At 53.5% G+C, this 20330-nt stretch overlaps 1 protein-coding gene across 2 annotated transcripts in view; it reads right to left on the minus strand.

Moving 5' to 3' along the window:
* Positions 1–20330, minus strand: part of PTPRU (protein tyrosine phosphatase receptor type U) — a 78601-nt gene that overhangs the window by 53321 nt on the left and 4950 nt on the right. For both annotated transcript variants that reach the window (XM_046661732.1, XM_046661731.1), the window contains exons 2-7: positions 9856–9987; positions 6606–6877; positions 5992–6073; positions 5773–5888; positions 5196–5370; positions 4416–4709 (exon numbers count right to left, since the gene is read on the minus strand). In XM_046661732.1, the coding sequence (XP_046517688.1) occupies positions 4416–4709; positions 5196–5370; positions 5773–5888; positions 5992–6073; positions 6606–6877; positions 9856–9987 (1071 nt within the window). The remainder of the gene's footprint in view (positions 1–4415; positions 4710–5195; positions 5371–5772; positions 5889–5991; positions 6074–6605; positions 6878–9855; positions 9988–20330) is intronic.

Genomic DNA, 20330 nt, shown 5'->3' on the forward strand with positions numbered 1-20330 from the left:
CCCCGTCACACCTGCTCCTCCTGCAGTCTGCTCCTTTGCAGTAAATGACAACTCCATCCTTCCAGCTGCTCAAGCAAAACATCTTGGAGCCACCCTGACTTCTCTCTATTTCCCTCTCTCTCACTGCAAATCCAATGCATCAGCAAACGCAGTTAGCTCTACTTTCAAAGTAAACCCCGAATCTAACCACTTTTCACCACCTCCACCACTTCCTCCCAGCTGCCAGCCTCCACCAGCTCTCAGCTGGATTGTGGGAGCAGCTTCCGCACTGGTCTCTCCTCTGGTCCCTTTGCCCTCCTCGAGTCTGTGCTCCACAAAAGGACCAAAGTCATCCTTTTAAATATAGGAAGAGATGTCAGTCCTGCTCTCCAACTCTCCAAACCCCGCAAGGGCTCCCTAGCTCACTCAGCGTGAAATGGCTCTGAGTCCCACACCCCGAGCAAGAATCTGACCTCTCCTCCTGCCATCTCTCCCTCAGTCACCGGATCACAGGTACACTGGTCTCCTTGCTGCTCCTCACACATGCCAAGCAGGCTCCAGCCTCCAGGCCTCTGAGCCCGCTGTTCCATCTGCCTGGAACGCTCCTTCCTCCAGCCTCCTGCATGGCTCACTCCCCCACCTCTTTCAGGTCTCTACTCAAATGCCACCTGCTCAGAAAAACGGTCCCTTGAGCCTTTTTAAAATAACAATCCTCCTACCCCCACTCCCCACATCCCCTCCCTGCTTTATTCTTCACAGCGCTTACCATCATCTGACAACCTATATGTTTGACTTGTTTACTTATTTACCGTCTGTTCCTACCATCAGAATGTGAGTTCCATGCAGAGTTCCTACGTGAGGAATTCACATGCTAGAGGCCTTTGTCTGTCTTGGTCGCAGCCCTGCATCCCTAGCAACTACAATAGTACCTGACACATAACAGGCACTCGATAAACGTTTGTTGAATGAATCTTCATGCTAACCCTGTAGACTAAAGACCATTATTATTCCCATTTTATAACACAAGAGGACTAAAGCCCTGAGAGGTTAAGTAACTTGACCCAGATCCCTTAGCTAGAAAGTAATTCCCACTGGAACACTGGGACCCAAGACCCAACAGCCTCCCCAAATGCAACATTAAACTGAATTTTAGATGGTTCCCAGATCGGCTTTTAAAAACACTTAAGAATATTGATTGGCAAAAAATAAATAAACCTCAACCTAAACCTTGTACCTTATCCAAAAATTAACTCAGAGTGGATCATGAATCATGGACTTAAATGTAAAATGTAAAACTATAACACTTTTAGAAAAAAACAGGGGAAAAAAATCTGAGGAATCTAGGGCTAGGCAAGAAGTTCTTAAACTTGACACCAAAAGCACAATTCATGAAAGGAAATTTTGATAAACTGGCCCCATCAAAATTAAAAATGGTTGCTCTGTGAAAGCTCAAGTGAAGAGGATGAAAAGACAGGCTAAAAGCTGGGAGAAAATGTTTACAAACTACACATCCAGCAAAGAACTAGTATCTAGAATGTGTAAGGAACTCTCAAAATCCAACAGTAAAACATAAACAATCCAATTAGAAAATCGGCAAAGACATGAACAAGTCACCAAAGATGATATACAGATGGCAAATAGCACATGAAAAAGATGTTCAGCATCACCAGGCATTAAAGAAATGCAAATTAAGACCAAGATGGGTGTCACTACACACCTCTCAGCAGGGCTGAAAGCGAAAAATAATGACAACACCAAATGCTGGCAAGGATGCAGAAAACTGGATCGCTCATACACTGCTGGTGAGAATGTAACACAATGCAGCCACTCTGGCAGTTTTATTAATTATGCAATTACCGTACAACCCACCAGGTGTACCCTTGAGCATTTATCCCAGAAAAATGAAAGTTTATGTATATGCAAAAACTGGAACGAGTCCAGATGTCCTTCGACATGTGAACAGTTAAACTGTGGTATATCCACACCATGGAATATTACTCAGCAACAAAAAGGAACGAACCGTTGATATGCACAACAACTTGGATGACTCTCCAGAGAATTATGCTGAGTAAAGAAGCCAGTCTCAGTGCCAAGACAATTCAACGGGAAAGGAACAGTCTTTTCAACAAACGGTGCTGGACAACTGGCGTCCACGTGCAATAGAATGACGTTGGACCCCTACTTCACACCACACACAAAAATTAACTCAAAATGGATCAGGGACCTGAATGTAAGAGCTAAAACTATAAAACCTTTAGGGAAAAATAGGGATAAATCTTCATGACTTTGGATGAGGCAATGATTTCTTAGATAGACATCAAAAGTACAAAGAACAAAAGAGAAAATAGATAAATCGGACATAATCAAAACCAAAAATTTTTGTGCTTCAAAGGACACCATCAAGAAAATTAAAAGACAATACACAGAACGGAAGAAAATATTTGCAAACATATCTGATAAGGGTCTGGTATCTAGAATATATAAAGCACTCTTACAACTCAATAATAAAAAGACAAATAACCCAACTCAAAATGGGTAAAAAATCTAAGTAGACATTTCTAAAGAGAAGACATATAAATGGCCAATATGCCCATGAAAAACTGCTCAATATCATTCACCATCAGGGAAATGCAAATCAAAACCACCAACGAGATACCTCTCCACACCCACTAGGAGGGTGATAATCAGAAGACAGATAATAGTGTTGGCAAGAATGTAGAGAAATTGGAACCCTCACACACTGCTGATGGAAATGTTAAATGGTGCAGCTGCTCTGGAAAACAATCCAGCAGTTCCTCAAAGGATAAACATAGTTATTATATGATAAATATGCTATATACCCAGGAGAAATGAAAATGTGTCTACACAAAAACCTGTACATGAATATTCATAGCGATATTGTTCATAATAGTCAAAAAGTATAAACAACCCAAATGTCCATCAACTGATGAATGGATAAATAGTGATATGTCCATACAATGGAATATTATTTGCCAATAAAAAGGATAAAGTATGATACATACCACAACATGGATAAACCTTGAAAATATTACGCTAAGTGAAAGAAGCTAGTCACAAAAGACTATATATGATTCCATTTATATTAACTATCCACAAAGAGGCAAATCTATAGAGACAGAAAGTAAATGAGTGGTTGCCTAGCGTTGGAGGTGTCGGGGAAGTTGGGGAGGTAGACTGCTAAAGGTACAAGGTTTCCTGTTGGAGTGACAAAAATGTTCTAAAATTGACTGTGGCAATGGTTGCACAACTCTGGGAATATACTAAAAACCGATGAACTGTATACTCTAATGAGTGAATTGTCTAAGATGTGAATTCTGTCTCAATAAAGCTGCTACGAGATTAAAAAGTCAATTCCAAAAGGTTATATACTGTATGATTTCATAATTTAACGTTTTTGAAATGACAAAATTTTAGAAACGAAGGACAGATTAGCGGTTACCAGGGGTTGGGGGTGGGGGAAGGGACAGAGGCAAGTGGGGAGGAAAGAGCGACACAAGGATCTTTAAGTGGATTGAACTGTTCAGTATCTCGACTGTAGTGGTGAACACGCAAACTTACACATGGATACACTGTATAGAACGAAACACACACAAATGAGGACCGGTGAACCCGGGGAAGTCTGAATAAGATCTGTGGACTGTTTCAATGTCAATACTTTGATTGTGATACTATACTACAGTTTTGAAAAATGTTACCATTGCAGGAACACGATAAAGTGTATAGGGAATTCTCTCTGTATTTTTGCTTACAACTGCCTACGAATCTACAATTATCTTAATTCCAAAAAACAACAACAACGCTGAAATCATAGAGTAAGAAAACTGTTCTGTTCTCCATTTCCTTTCCGATTGAACAAAGTCTCCTTTGGTGCAAGTGTGCCATTGCTCCTAACATCTGCTTTACCCTTTTAAACCAGGAAGAGCAGACCTCAGGCTCAAATGCCCAGACCAGAGGATCCAGCTAGAATGTAATAACACTTTTATTTTATGGCGTTTAGTTGTTTATTTTATCTAGCTGATATAACGTAGAATTAAGAAGACACATTCTGGAGCCAGCCAGTCAAGGTTTCTAATCCCAGCTATGCCACTTAATAGCTGTGTGATTTTGGGCAAGTCATTTAACATCTCTGTACCTTAGTCACTTCATCTGTAAAATAGACATGACAAGAGTGCCTAGATCATGGTGCTGTTGTGAGTTTTAAAACAATAAATGTGTGTGTGTACACACACATATTTGTTTCAAGCACAAAGTAAAGTGTTATCTATCATTATCTTTACCTTAACAAGAATTGAGGGAAAATCACGAAGTTTTAGAAGCACAGATGCAGGCCATACTACCTCTCAGAATGTGCCCCTTCGCGCCTGGGTTGCCCCGAGTCCATACCCGGTTGTCCCGCGGGGCCAAGAGGCACCCACCTGCGCACTTGGTGCGGCTGACGAGGGGCGGCCCTGGGCGGCCGGTGCCGCCGTCACCCGGGCGCGTGAGCAGCACGCTGATCTCATACTCGGTGTCGGGGTCGAGGTGCCACAGCTTGTAGGTCTGCAGGCTGACAGCGTGCACCTCGGCCCAAGGGCCGCGCGCCATGCGGTACTCAATCTCCTTGCGCACGATCGGCCCGTCGCCAATGATGGAGTTGGTGTTGAGCTGGATGATGAGGTAGGTAGGACCAGCGCGCAGTAGCTGTGGGGGCGCGATGGGGGTAGGGGGCTCTGGGAGATGGGGGAGAGGCGGAGCCGACGGATGCTGCTGTGAGACCCGGGCCCCCAACTCCGCCTCCCACCACATCCAAATCTCCAAGAGCCCTCCCCGTCCTCCCAGACCCCTCATGCAACCCCCAAGCCCCCGACGAGACCACCTCTCCCCACCCGCTAAAATCCAGGGCCCTTAGGAGCGCCCCGCTCCAAAGGCTGACCCGCCCTCACCCCTCAGCCCACACCCTCTTCCTCACTCCCCTCGGAATCCCTGAGTCCTCGCCTGCAGGGGCTGACCACAAGCCAGCTCGGGTCAGACCCCGCCCCCTGGATCAGACCTCCTCCCAGGAGACAAGGCCCCGCCCCCGGTCAGACCCTGCCGGCCCCACCCCTCCGCGGACCTCGCCCCTCGGCCAGACTCCGGCCCGGCAAGACCCCGCCCCTCCTGCATCGCCGCCACTCGCAGGGTGCGGGCCCCGCCCCCGCGGGCGCCGGCGCGCTCACCCTTGACGATGAGCTCCGCGAAGTTGGAGACGCCCGCGCCGCGCGGGGCCTGGGACACGCAGCGGTACAGGTCCTGCTCCGCGCGGCCCACGGCTGCCAGCGGGAAGGTGGCCAGGAAGCGCCGGTGGCTGATGTGCCGCACGCCGGCCGCGGGCACCAGCGCCCCGCTCTGCCGCTGCTCGAGGAGAGGGCCGACAGGGTCAGGGGCGTCGGGGAGGGAGGGTCCCGGTCTCGCTCTGACCCGGACGAGGGGAGTGGTCAATGTGCTGGCCCCATTTAACCGTCCCTATTACACGGGGGTATATGGGGTTCCTGGAACCAGCTCCGCCACTAAGAAGCTGATTAAGGGAACGTGGTCGCTCTGTCTTTGATGGAGAGTGTGGTTGGGGGACCCTGGAGCCATACACTGTCTTGGGAGGATGGGGGCTCCCAAGAGGGCAGAGCAGAACCTAGGGCAGAGCCAGGACGCCTGTGTGTGGGTGCTGGAGGATGAAGTAAGGACTCAGCACCCCGCAAGGGAGCCAGGGCCCAGAATAAATCCCCCGCCTTGCCTAAGATGCCTGCCCCCTCCGCTTACCTGCAGGAGGAAGCGCTCCGCCTCGGCCGCTCTGCCTGCCGCCATGCACTGGAACGAGGCGTTCTGGCCCGCGTTGACCTCCACGTCTCCCAAGCGGGAGAAGTGGGGGGCCTTTGCTGCGAGAATAGAGCTGCGGCGTGAGCTGGGCCTGCACCCCTGCAGACAGGAGCCACAGCTGCCCGCACCCCTCCCCCTGCGCCCCAGTGGGCTGGGACTCACCGCAGGGGTAGCTGAGAAGCAGGATGTCATCTAGGCCCATGTAGCCCCTGCGGTCTGGGGAGATGAGGGCCTCAAACAGCACCTGGGGGAGGTGGGAGGGCTCCTGTCATACTGATATCCCTCCAGCCCAGCCTGGGAGGTGCCCAGAGAGGCCCCTTTCAACTCTGCTCCAGCCCCATGCTCCTCAACCAGCAGAGGTCAGCCCAGCTCCCAATGACCCTCCCTACCAAGCCAACTAGTTGTGAGAGGGGGTGTCCGTACCCAGAGCTAACAAGGTCAAGGCCAGAGGTTCCATCCCAGTCCTGGACAGTTAACTTCAAGCTGCAAAACTCTCCCAGCCAGACAGGGTTTCCAGGTCAGCACTGTTCCAACTCAGCCTGGATCCCAGCCATAGACTATTCCTATTAACAACGACCTCTGAGGCTGAACTCAGACTGAACCATCACTGAATAACCCAATGCTGACCGCAGACTGACACCTGACCTTGACCACAGAGTGACTCCTGATGCTAAACACAGACTAATTCCAACCTCAGCCACTCACTCTGACCTCAAGGTGACACCCCTCTACCCTCGCCCCAAGCACAGGCTCACCACAGACTAAACCCAGCCCACCTGATATTCATTAGGCCAGAAAGTGCTGACAGCCAGCTCAGCCTGGTACCACTGACGGCCGTGGGATCCAGTCATATTCCAGACAGCGCTGCCCAGGGGACCCCCATTGACGCGCACGTAGATGCCCAAGGTGCCCGGACTGTGCCCATCCCGGCTGTACAGGAAGTAGCTGAACTGCACACAGTGGGTGTCATTCTCGCTCAGGCTCTGGAAGATGACATGGGCCCGCTGGCCTGGGGCATGCTGAGAAGCGTTGACCATCAAGTACGAGCCTGGAAAGAGAGGAGGAAGAGGCAGGATTGGAGGAGAGCCTGGGGGAGGACCAGGGCCAGGTGGGCACAGAGGAGAGGCAGGAACTAAGGACCCTGGGCATTTGGATCCACCCAGAGTCAGGGGTTCTGAGTTCTGGTCCCAGCTCTGACTCACCGTGTAAGTCCCATCACTTCCCTGCCTCTGTTTCCCAGAGGAGAGAGTTGCAGCAGCAAAAAAACACACAAATCTGACTTTGTCAAAACCCCTTATGGCTCCTCACCACCTACAATCCCAGTCCAGGCCATGCTGATCCAGGCTTTCCCCGTGTTCCCAGCTGTCTGTCCTTGGAGGCAGGAACTGGGTCACTCAGCTCAGGAGTCAAGAGTCTGGCCCATGACAGGCCCTCAAAGGCCACCTCTTCTGAAGGCCTCCCTCCCTGTCCCTCTATGGTTTCCTCTCCTGGCCCTGGATCATTCATAAAGGGTGTCTGTCTCACCCCCAGCCTGTGAAGCCTTGGGGCTCCACTGTGTCCCCAGCACTGGTCTGAACCCCAGCTGAATGAATGTGTAGAACAGATTGAATGAAAGGACTCTAAGTTCCCTTCCAGCCCCACCCCGAGTCTAAATTCCTGGGATACAGTTCTCTTCACTTCCAACCTGGAGAAAGGCAGCCCCACCCCTTCCCCAGAGATACGTGCCCTGTGCTGGGGGGGATGGGGGGGTGGCTGGACTCCTCAGGACCTGGCTGGGGGACTATGGCTTCCCTTCTGTGGGGAGAAGACCCCAGCAGCTGTCACGGGTGCCCGCAGCCACACAGCACTGCCTCCTCCCGGGCTTGGCTGCCAGCCAACACAAGCTGATTCAGATCCCAAACCATGAGGCTCCCTGCTCTGGGAGGGCTCCCCAGGGACTCCACTGGAGGGGCTCCCATTCATCTCTGTGAGCCAGAAGCCTGTGAAGGGGGCTCCTGGATCAGTCCTGGTGGGGTAGTAAACAGAACCCCAGGTCCCCGAGCCCACCCAGGAAGGGACACATCCCAGCCCCCACAGTCTCTCTTGGCTTCCTCCATCCTCCTCTCTCGTCTCCCTGAGAGCAGCTGCGGTCCTTCTCGCCGTTTCAGTCTGACACTTTGTTCTTGCCTCTTCCTCCTGTGCCCTCTGCCTCTCTCTCCTCTCTCTTTTTCCCTAGTTTTTCTCACTCTCCTTCTCTCCCCATCTCTTTCATTTACTCCCTTCATTCCTGTGGCTCTTCCTTCTCCCTCCTGCTCTCTGTCTCTCAGTGTGACTCTCCCTCCTTCCTTCTCTCTCCACCCCTCCAACCCTATTTCCAGAATGTGAGCGCCAAGAGAGCAGGGACTGTGTCATCTCGCTGACGCCTGCAGCCCCAGGATCCAGCACAAAGCCCACACTAAATACTAAATTTCTCTCCCTCCTCTCTCACTGGGTATTTCTCTCCTTGTGAGAGAGAGAGAGGCTGGGCCCACGCAGGTGGTCAGAACTGTAAGAATTTCCATCGGCCACCTTGTACCTGAGTACCAACCATGTACCAGGCCAACACTGGACCCTGGGGATATGGAAACAGCCCACACAGGGTCCCTGCCATGGTGGGCACCTTGACAGATCATTGTCACGCAGTCAGATTTGACACCTGCTAGTACAGAGGTCAACTAGGGGCTGAGGGCCCCACGAAGGCAGAGATGAATGCCCCAGGGAGGGCTCAGGTGAGCAAACACATGGAAGAGGGAGGCAGGGAGGCCTCCAGGAGGCAAGGTGAGGGGCAGGAGACGAGGCTGCAGAGGCCGCCGGTGCCAGGTCGTGGAGGGTCTCTCTCCTGTTGGCTTCAAATCTGGGCCCCACCACTGAGATCCTTTGCTGCCCCTCGCTGCACCCTTGACAGCAGGTGCCATCTCAGCCATGCTGTGAGCTGAGCAGCGAAGGCCCTGGCCACTACTGTGATAGGACGAAGGGGAGGGGGCTTGCAGGCTGCCCAATCCTGGGCTTCCCTCAGGAAGCCCATTTGGTCCTCACACTGTGCTATGTCCTCCCACCCAGGCTTTATCAGTGAGAAAGTCAAGAATTTGGCCTCCATCTGTCTTATCCTTTTCTTAATTTCCAGTGGATTCTGCACCCCGTGAAGAGGGGTGCTAGTGTTTGGGTCCCCTCAAATACCTCCAGCAATAGCAACTAAACATTAATTGAACCCCTACATGCCATCCCTGTGTTATGCACTTCATATACATCATCATCTAATAACCCTACGAAATGGATTATCGTTCTCTCTGTTTTACAGTTAAGAAAATGGAAGCTCAGAGAAATTAAGTGACTTGCCCAAGGTCACCCAGCTGGTAAAGTGATGAAGCCAGGATGTGAACCCCAGTCTTTATGATTCTGGAACCAGAGCTCTGGGCTCCATCAACAGAGTAGGAGGTCAATACTAGAATCCATGGAATTAGTCTCCTTACTCCCAGTCCAGTGCTCACAAGGCCAAAAGTGCCCCGTCCTGAAATAGGGGCAGCGCAAGGTAGAAGTTGGGAAAGATCTGGGACTTCCAGGAAGAAGGAGGCAGAGGAAGGGCGGTTTACACCCGTCCAGCCCCCGATGTTACTGCCCTGTCAGCATCTTCACGTCCTAAGGAGACCAGGATGCAGAGGCTCTCAGGGAGAAGGGGACATCCCAGAAGGCGGAGGATTCAGGAAGACCTGGTGGGAGTAGGGTGGATTCTGAGCTAAGCTGCAGGAGGGGTAATAGGAAGTAGATTTTAACTCACAGCTGTAAGGGCCTTTGATTACTTGAACCTGCACCCATTTCACAGGTAAAACTACCTGATACACACAATCGGACAGTGTCCAGAGAGCTCCACATTCATAGTATCATATACATCATTACAGATGCAAAAGCAGATGAGGCCCAGAGAGGTTAAGTAATGTACCCAAGTTCACACAGCAGGTGAATAGAAATGGAAGGAGACGAAGGGAGAATGGTGACTGAAAGCAGGCTCACCATGGGGCAGGTCTGCAGGTGCCCGGGTACCAGGGTGGATCCGCACTTGCTCCCACTGGAAGTCATCGTTCTGGGCCTGGCTGTATTCGCAAGGCACTGCTGGGTCACTTGCCTCCTCGAAGGTGCAGCCGGCTGTGAGAGCAGGACCTGGTTAGCCCAGGCTAGGGCTGGGCTGCTGGCCAGGAGGGCTCCTGGGGCTGCCCTCCAGGTGCACCCACTGTCCCATCCTTCTGCCCAGGCCCACCCTCCACCCCTGCCTCTCCTCAGGCCCTCCCCCCACTGCTCCCTCCAACAAAACTCTCCCTCCCCCACCCTCTCCCTCCACGGAGGCCGTCCCTCACTGTCCCTTCCCCATACCAAGACCTCCTCACGCGGCCCACACCCCCAGGGCTCCCCAGGACCCCCCACTGCTCAACCACCCATCAGACTCTCCTCAATTAAAACTAGTTGTCATTAGAGCCTCATGACAACTTGGGAGAGCAAGACTAAAATTATCCCCATTTCACAGATGAGGAAACTGAGGCCCAAAGAGGTTAAGTGACTTCCTTAAGATCTCTCAGCCAGTTAGTGACAGAGGTGGGATATGCACAGAGGTCTCCTGACTGCTAGTCAGTGTCCTATCACCTGTCCCTCCATCTCAGCACAGTGGGCCCCAGGACTAGCAGGGTCATGAGTGCCCTGAGCCAGCCCTGACAGTATCCCCTTAAAAATAATGATGGCCACCGACCACCACAGGCTTACAAGCCCAGCACAGGGCTGATGGCTCCGGGTACAGGTCTCACTCAGGCCTCTCCTGCTGAGGCAGGTACCACTATTATTCCTACTTGACAGATGGGCTGCAGGATGCAGTCATTGCCCAATGTCACCCAACTTAGGTCTCTGCCTGCAGGAATGTGACATGCAGAAGCATAGTCATGAGTGGAATGGGCACACGTATGACCAGAGGGAGCAAATTCTCATGATCTGGAACCAATATTTACAGTTTAAATGAGAAGGGGAGGGAGCAAGAGGGGACTGAAACGGATGTGAGTCCTCTGGTTGGTAATGAGGTCCACAGATCTTGGCTAGTGCGTCAAAGCCCTCAGCTGCGCCCCTCATAAACCTGAGGGCACCACTGGCTCAGAAAGTACCTGCCAACTGGTCCTGCACTCACTCCTGTACCTTGGCGTCTGGAGCCCCATCGGGGGAGTCTAAGGCCTCTGAGACCCTTAGCCTGGGCAAGTGGCGAGGAAGCAGGTACAAACGATGCCAGGCCCTGTCCTCAGTACCTGCCGGCCACTGGTGCTTCTCCCCATTTGACAGATGCGGTGACTGAGGCTCCAGGGGTGAAGGGATCTGCCCATAGTATATAGTGGTACATGAGTGAGTGGGCTTTGGCATCAGAGAGACCTGGGATTGAATCTTGAATCTGCAATTTGCCAACTCTTGTGACCATGGACAAGTCCCTTCCCCCTTCTGAGCCTCAGTTTCCCATCCCCAGAAGGATTCAGTGAGGGGGTGCACTTAGCACAATACCTCGCACATGCAAGCACTCAGGAAATAGCAGCTCTTCCCAGCTGCCACCTGAGCCTACTAAGTAACAGAGCAGGATTTGAACCCATGTCAATCTGAGGCCAAAGCCCATGTCTTCCATCAGAAAGCCATCACCATGAGAAGGAGCAAACCTGAGTGGCTTCCCAGCCTCAAGGAGAGGAGGGAAGAGAAACAGACAGCGATGGGGAGTGAGGGCCACCCACAGGGCCCGGTGCCGGGCGTTTGCACACGCGGCCAGGGACTTCACTCTCGGGAGGCTATGTCATTTCATCGGGAGCAGAGACTTCCCTAGCTTGTTATGCGGATCACGTGACACAGCAAACGGAAACACACCCAGCACAGCCAGGCAGGAAGGGGCTCGCCACCGTTACGGGGTCTCCCTTTTCCTCCTCTTGGATCCCATCAGAGTGTGAAACCATAAGATGGGGGCATGAGGCTGGTGCCGAGGGGATGGGACAAAGTGACAGAAGCCTCTCTCCAGAGCTGGGGCAGGACCTTGGCTGAGCTCTTTGCCTCTTTGTGTGAAAAGGCCTGGTCAGCATCATGCCCTGTGGCCTGTGGGAGGTGCGTTTTAACACCATCTGTTCTGGGAAGGCCTCAGCAATCCCTCTAGAAAATGACCTACAGCACAGCAGAGAGAGAACATAGGGATGGTCAGGAAGGGCTTCCTGGAGGAGGGGGACAGATGACGTCATTCAGCCTGAACTGAGTCTGCTCCTGAGGGCCTTAGCCAAGGCCTCCCTGAGGCACAGGGATCTCCAGAAAGGGAAGCCCAAGACCTAGAGCCCTGGCTGACACTCAGGCCCTTCCTGTTCCTTCACAACGAACAAGGCAGCTGCCCCAGATGTCTCAGCTGTGGCCCTGGGGTGAGCATAGGGGTGTCAGCTCCTTGGCTTCCTCCTGTCCATCCTAAGCCAGGCCACGCCACTTGCCAGGACTCCCAGCCTGACTGACCTGGTCAGAGGGACCCCCAGACCATCTGACCTTAGCCAGTGTAACCCTCCGTTTGACTGACTTCAGTCATATGCTCCCAAGACTGACTGACCCAGGTCAGTGACCTCCAGACAGATTGACCTCAGCCAGAGCGGCCCCCAGCTGATTGTTCCTGGTTAGAGTGGCCCCAACGTCATCCGGATGACTGCCAGACCATCTGACTTCAGCCAGAATAATCACCAGACAGATTGACCCACCCTAGACTAGCTGACCCTGGCCAGAGTGACTCTTGACCTCTGCCAAACGACTCCTACCACTGACCTCAGCAAGGCTGATCCTCCCCATCCAGAGTGACCCCTTAAGCAGAATGGCTCCCCCTCCCTCGGCCATGTCCATCCCCAGCCCTGTGTCTCTGGGCCAGGCTGGAGTTCAGCCACAGCCCTTAGAGGGTAACATCTCTGGGGCCAGGCTCCCCAAGGAGAGCCCCACCCCCACCTCCTCTCCAGTTCGCCCTGGGATGGGAACAATCAGCCCTCCCAGGCCCTGGGAAAAGCCCCATCACCTCCAGTCTGGATGGCTCAGGAGCCAGGAGCCCCCAAACCAGGCCCCAGCTCCTGCTGGAGGCCACCAGTCCAGGGGAAAAACCTAGATCGGACTTTGGGTTCAGAGCAAGAACAGTAGCAGGGGATCCCTCTTGACTCCATCATCACAGACGTGGGCACAGACACACACACGCACATCAACACCAACACGAGGGGGCTGCCACTATCCACCATGACCACCTGTGCCATGAACTCTCAGAGTAACCCAGAAGGGAGGAACCAATATTATTCCTATCCTACAGATGGAGACTGAGGCACAGAGAGATGAGGCGGCTTGCCCAAGGCCACACTGTAAGTCCCAGAAGCTGGGATTTAAGCCCCCTATCTTTATTCAAGGAGGCTAGGCACACACCACCTAAGGCCCTGGTATTTCACTGGCCACATGTTAACTCGGTTCCATCCACAGGACAGTTGTTTACTGACAATACAAATCAGGTCCCAGGCTGGCAGTATTAGAGGACGAGGATGGTTAAGACTCTGCCCTGCCCTCAGGGACCTCCCAATCTGAGTGGGGGTGAGGGAATGTGATGAAGCAGAGAAGGGTCAAGGCCACAGGGGGGCCCAGGGAGGAGGGTGGGTGCAGAGGAAAGGCTTCCTGGAGGTAGGTGCGTCTGAGCAGAGCCTGGAAGGATGGGGATCGTTCTGACCAGTAGAGATGGGTGGAAGGGCATTAGAGGCAAAGGGCCCAGCAACAGCAAAGGAAGGTGACGAGTAACAGGACACAGAGGAGCCCAGACTGGCCAAAGCAGCAGAAATGAGACCAGAGGGAGGGTCCATCAGGGAAGCCTTAAGTGCTGGGGTGAGAAGTTTGGCCTCAATTTCTTTTGGTGAGGAAGATTGTCACTGAGCTAACATCTGTCCCAGTCTCCTTTTATTTTGTATGTGGGATGCCGCCACAGCATGGCTTGATGAGCAATGTGTAGGTCCGTGCCCAGGATCCGAACCTGCAAACCCCAGGCTGCAGAAGTGGAGTGCGCGATCTTAACCACTATGCCACCAGACCAGCCCCGAAGTTTGGCCTCATTTTGAATTAGGAAGCCACAGTGGTGTCTGAGCAGGGGAATGCCTGGATTCAGATAAGACAAGTGACACATCCTATAAGCCATGAGGAGGAAAGGTGGCTTCTCCAGAGGGCACTAGAGGATCAGGAGTGGGACAAGCCACCAAGAAGTTCAGAGTCAGATGTCAGGAACTGGTGAGGAAAGGGGCCTCAAGTCTCCAGCCCAGACAAAAACAGCACACACTCCAATCACGCCCAGGGAGATGCACAATACACACACACACAGCCCCAGACTCAGATGTTCACACACATACACCCTCCCTTCCCCCAGCCTAGTCCAAGCCTTAGGGACACAGTCTCAACTGGGCTGGGGACAGGAAAAAACCAGGCCCCTCTCCGGATACCCCATCTCTGCTGGGGCCTCCCGGAGAGGGTGGGCTGAATCAACCCAGGACCCCCACCGGCTCCCCCAGCCTCAGCTCAAACTGGCCCAGCTACATTCCTGAGCTAATCTCCACAATCTGGCAGGCGGTTGCCTGAGCAACCGTCAGCCACAATTTGGGAAGGCAGGAGGATGGTTTCTCCACATCCGGCTGGGCTCTAGACGGGGTGATGTAAGGGGCAGAGCAACCTCTGCAGGAGGAGCCCGGGTGTGCGAGGGGGTCTCCCTGGTGAGTCTGGCGTGAGGGTCTCCACCTCTCCGTGTATGTGTGTGTGTTCCCATATGCCGACGTGTGTGTGTGTGCGTATGTGTACATGGCTGTGAGAGTGATAGCCTGGTACCGACTTGTGAGTACTCAATCGGGAGGCAGGAGACCTGCATCTAACTCCTGCTGAGCCTCTAACTCCCTGTGTGACCTTGGGCAGGTGATTTGCCCTCTCTGAACCCCTGCTTCCTCACCTATGAAATGAGAATGGGCGCCCAGGTGACCTCTAAGGCGGCTTCCACCTCCAGAATTCTGATTCCATTTGTGTGAGTATACATGTGAGCAAGAATAATTCGAGGGAAGAGAGAGATCCTAAGGGGAGAGGATGTGAGGGTGAGCCCACGTGTCTTAAGGTGTGGGTCCTCCAGGCACTGTGCTGTGAAGCTGGGGGCGTGCAGGTGTACACTTACGTGCAGCGGTATGTGGGCACATTCAGTGATACACATGTGCCTAAGGGGAGGTGCGTGTACGTGGTGGGGTAGAGGCGAGTTGTGCGTGTGCGTGGGAGCACCACCAACATATGAGCACCAGACTTTCCTCCCGACCAGACAGGGAATGGTGCTCTGTGCCAACCGCGCCTGCCAGCTGCCACCAGTGTTTTCTGAAGACCCCAGGTATACAGAGTCTGTTTGCAATGAGATTTTTGTTCCCTTTGGTTTGTCAATAGAATATCCAGTTCCCAAGGGTGGCCCCAGGAGAAATAAAACTTCTCCCAAAAGATTACAAAGGTAGGGGCTGGATCATCCCCAACCACAGGCACAGCCCCAACCCTGGCCTGGGGAACCCAAATACAACCCCAACAACAACACAGGTCTATTTCATCATCCAAAGTCACACCCTACTCTAGGTAGCCCAACCCCACCCTGGAACCAACACTGGCCTCACCCCTGGACGTGCTTGCCCAGTCCAGCCCTATCCCACGCTCACCCCAACTGCAGCCGCGTCTCAGGCCTATCTCACCCCCACCTCCTCCCTTCCTGAGGTCAGGGACTATCTCGTATGCCTTTGAGCCCCATCCCCAGCTCTGTGTACAGTCAATGGCCAACAGTGGCTAGACTTATTGACTCCATGATCCCACCTAATCTGACCCCAACCAACCCCACCCAGGCTCAGGACCATGACTCCAGCCCAGAGTCCCGGCACAGCCCACCTCTCTGCTCTCCTGCCCAGAGCAACACACCCAGACCTTGGCCAGGGCTCCCTGGAGCTGCCCTCAAGAGCCCTGAATAACTGATGAACAATTAATTAAAGGCAGGGCTGCCAGCTATACGCCCACCTTCAAATCACCCAGGGTTCAGCATGCTGCAACCAGAAGGATCAGCCAGGGCCAGGCCACAGGGAGGGAAAGCTGAACTAGTCCCTCTACAGGGACCAGCACAAATCTCAGTGATGCCGACATCCTCCCTTCTCCACTGAGGACAGAAGGATGCTAACCACAGCAGGGGAAACTTAGGCCAGACCCACTCCTCATCTCCCTGATCTGTAGGCACCGCAAATCTCACAGTTAGTGGTAGGGCTGCCATATTGGCAGCCTTATAAGGGGAAGGCACAGGGCAGGCACTCAGTGTTAACTCCATAGGTGTGTGGAGGGAATGCCAAGGTGGTAAGTTCAAGCCTTAACAGTTCTTCCTCCTCCCCAGATGCTAACACAGGGCCAGGCACATAGTTGGCGCTCCATGAATTCTCACTGAAAGGATGTGTCCAGCGGAGGCATGCACAACAGTACAGAGACAGGGGGAAGAGAAGGATGTGGTGTGGTGTAAAAGAAACTTCTGGGTGTGGAGACCCAGTCCAGAATATAAGCCCAATACAGTCCCAAGGAGCAGAGTAGGTCTCAAGGGCAGGGGTCAAAAGTGGCACAAAAATGAAGTGCAGTGAAGATGCCATGTGGAAAAGTGAATTCAGTGTCAGGGCTCTGGGTCCTGAAATGCAGTAGAGTGCACACAACCCAACAGTGAGCAGGTACAGCACAGGGTAGAGGCCCAGGGTAGCAATCCTGTGCAGTGCACAGAGGCAGTGCTGGGTCCTGTGCAAAGGTGCTGCCTACAAAAACGCAAGCCAGCCCCAAAGCCCAGCAAAGTGGCCCCAGGCTGCAGTGTAGAGAGACTCCTGGGGCAGTGTGCAATGTGGGCAGAAGTGCACATGGTGAGGATGCTTGACGCAAAGATGGGGCTCAACTGGGGCTGACAAACCTGGGAAAGGACATCAGCTGACAACTCAGTGGTCATACCAAGAGAGGCCAAGATACCACAGGGGGCTGCGTTACAGTGGCAGTGGTGCAGCGTGAAGGGCTGGCAAGGAGAAGGCACATACCTGGTGCAGTGCAGTGGAGCAGTGGGACAGAAGTGCTCTGTGAGGCAAAGGTGCACTGTGTTGGTACAGCGCAACAGTGAAAGCAGAGGGGCTCTGCCCAGAAACTCAGGAAAGGCCACATACCCAGTGCAGTGCACATGCCCACTGCAGTAATGCAGTGTAGTATGGAAATGGCATGTGATGCAAAGATGCAGTGTGGTGGGATCATGCCATCTGTTGGCATGGTGCAGCGGTGCATTGCTAGGAGCTATGCCCAAATCCCAAGAGAGTCCAAAAGCCCAATGCAACCGTGACATCCAATAGAGTGATGCAGCACAGAAGAGAGCTGCAACAACACAAACGGAGTACAGCCGCAGGATGGAGGCACAGTACAATGGGACAATGCAGAGGTGGCGCGCACAGACACCCAAGGAGACTTCACACAGCCAACACAAGGCAGAATCCCAGCGCAGTCATGCAGTGCGGGGTTGAGAAGCAGTACAGGGCAAGGACGCAATGCAGGGGCCCAGTCCTGGGTGCTGGTCCGGGGCCATAATGCAGCGCCATGATTAGTGTAAGGCAAGGACACAGCACACTGCAAAAGTGTTGTGAAGAAGGGTGCACATGCCTCCCTGTGATGCACGGGTGAGCAGGGGAGCCCAGCCCCCTGGAAAACCCCGTACCTGCAGCTCTGCCAGGCAGGGCTGCCCATCCCGTGGGGTGGGGTGAGGACTCATCTGCCCTGTGGGCTTCCCCCACCTCATCTCCCAACCCCAACATCTTCCACCCCAGTGACTCTCCAAGGGCAAAGGATGAAGCCACCGCCGCCCATGGGACGGGCAGCCACAACTGAGCACATTGTCCAGGTATTTATATCCCAGCAGGGCTCCAGCGCGCTGGCAGGCAAACAATGAATTCAGATCCTGCTGAAAAGCTTTTGGACAATTAAAGCACATCCCCTGGCCCCCAGCCCGGGGCTGGGCAGTGGGGGGCAGGACAGGGGAGAGACAGAGAGGGAGACCCATTGGATTAGGCCCTGGTACAGAGTGGATGAAAAGCGGGATGAACAGGGAGAGGATGAGAAGAGAGCCAGACCCAACCAACCTGGCTGGTCACTCCAGTGCCGCCCCTACCATCACCCCTCCCCGGCCTGGACTTCATCAGGAGCCGAGAACAAACTTTTCTGAACACACAGGATGCTGCACACACGCACACACACACACACTTACTAATAGTTAACACTTACACAGTGCTTACCATGTGCCAGGAGCTGTTCTCAACTCTATACACATGTATATGAAATATATCCGCACAGCAACCCCACGCAGCGTGTTCTGTTATTATCCCCATCTCACAGATGAGAACACTAAAGGCCCAGAGAGGTCAAGTAACTAGCCCAAGAGTTATGTGGCCAGTAGTGGTGGAGCCAGGATTAGAACCACGATGGCCTGGCTCCTGAGCCCATGCTCTTAACCACCACACTCTAGGTCAAACACCTATTTACACACACGTACAACCACAAGGGTGCACGCGTACACACATGTAAACACACATACACACATGCACGCAATCTGAGCAATGTACTTCCCACTCTGTTAGCTGAGACACACTTATCCTTTCCAGATAGGTTTCTGGCACCTCCCAGTTGTCACCCCTTATCCCCCAGCTATCCCCCATCCCCCTTCTCTCCATCCCCCATCTGTCCCCCAAACCTCAGCTGTTCCCCCTACGCCACCTGTCCCTTCATTCCCAGCTGTCCCCATCTCCCAGATATATCTTCATTGCTAGTTATCTCCCATCCCCCAGCTGTCCCCTATCCCCCAGTTGTCACCCATCCCCCTCTGTGACCTTGCCCATCAAATGCCCCCAAAAACACCCCTTCCCAACTTCCCCATTCCAATCCTTCCCCGCCTCATCTAGACTCAACTCCAAAACCTCAGCGACCCCTCTAAGCCCCCTTTCTTTTCATCCCTTCTCATTCACCACTAGGTCCTGGGGTCTGCACCCTGGGAATCTGCCCAAGACCTCCTGACTCATCCAGTAACAGCCTTTTCTGAGCTGTCCGCCTCAGGAGTCCTCCCCCAGCCATTCTGCAGGCAATGGTGGCCTCTGCCCAGAGCCAATCAAGGAGGCATACCGGCCCCCATCCACGACTGCCCTCCAGAGCCCCAGCTCCACCCTCCACCCCCTCTGAGCCCTCCCTGGGTACCTGGGGGCTCACATCGAAGCTAACACTGAGGGGCTACCTGCCATGTACATGGCCCTGGGGACAGGAGATGACAAAGACCCAGCCCAGCCCTCAGGGGGCTCCCAGCCTAGAGGGGAAGGAGACTGGAAACGGCAGCAGCACACTGTCACACGAGTGTGATGGGAGAAACCGGAGAAACCGACCCACTGTGCCCGGAGGCGTCTGAGAAGGCTCCACTGGGGAAGTGACATGGGAGCTGGATTCTGAAGGCTGAGCAAGTAGGGTGGCAAGAAGGGTGGCAGGGGCGTTCTCAGCAGAAGACACAGTCCGTACAAAGGGAGACAGGAGGGACAGGGCCTAGTGGGTTCTCGGAGTAGCGTTGGCCTGATGATCCTGGGTCATAAGGTGGATAGGAGGAACGGGGCCAGGGAGGACAGGCCTAAACATGAAGCTGTCATAGGAAGCAGCGGCTGGGGTGTGCAAGGCCCCGCCTGTCACGTTAGGGTTTGACTTGTGTCCCCTGGGTGCTGGAGAGCCTTCAGCTTGGGGCAAGGGTATGCAGCATCTGATGTCTGCCTAAGTGAGGTCATTCAGGTCACAGGGTGGTGGAAGCACTGGAGGCTGATGGCAGATTGGAGACCAAGGAGGGGGCTACTGCAATAGTCCAGGCAAAAATGATGGGGCTAGAGAGAAGGGGATATGGATTCAACACAGCCTTCTTCAACGGCCGCTCAGTGATGGTCTGTCCGGACCACTTCCACTCCCTGAGGCGTCCAGGCCTCACTGAAGATGCCGCAGGCCTCACATCCCAAGACCAGCACTGTCCATACAGCTTCCTGCCATGATGGAAATGTCCTCTACCTGCACTGACCAATACAATAGCCACTAGCAACTTGCGACTTTTGAGGACTTGAAATCTGGCTGGTGAGACTGCGGGACGGAATTTTTATTTTAATGAATTTTAACTAATTTAAACTTAATAGTCACATGTGACTAAGCGGTCACCATACCAGAGAGTGCAGGTAAAGAACATTTCCATCATTGTAGAAAGTTTTATCGGATAGCACAGCTCTAGACTGAGTAACCGTGGAGAAGCAGAACCATATGGGCCTCCTCTAGGGGCTCCCGGCCTTGAGGCCCCAAAGGAGATCAGGAGGCAAGCCCCAGGGAAGGGAGTGTCAGCAGCTGAGCTGGCACAGCCCCAGCCCCTGGTCCACAGC

Source organism: Equus quagga, chromosome 5, assembly GCF_021613505.1.
Source record: "Equus quagga isolate Etosha38 chromosome 5, UCLA_HA_Equagga_1.0, whole genome shotgun sequence".
NCBI lineage: Eukaryota > Metazoa > Chordata > Mammalia > Perissodactyla > Equidae > Equus > Equus quagga.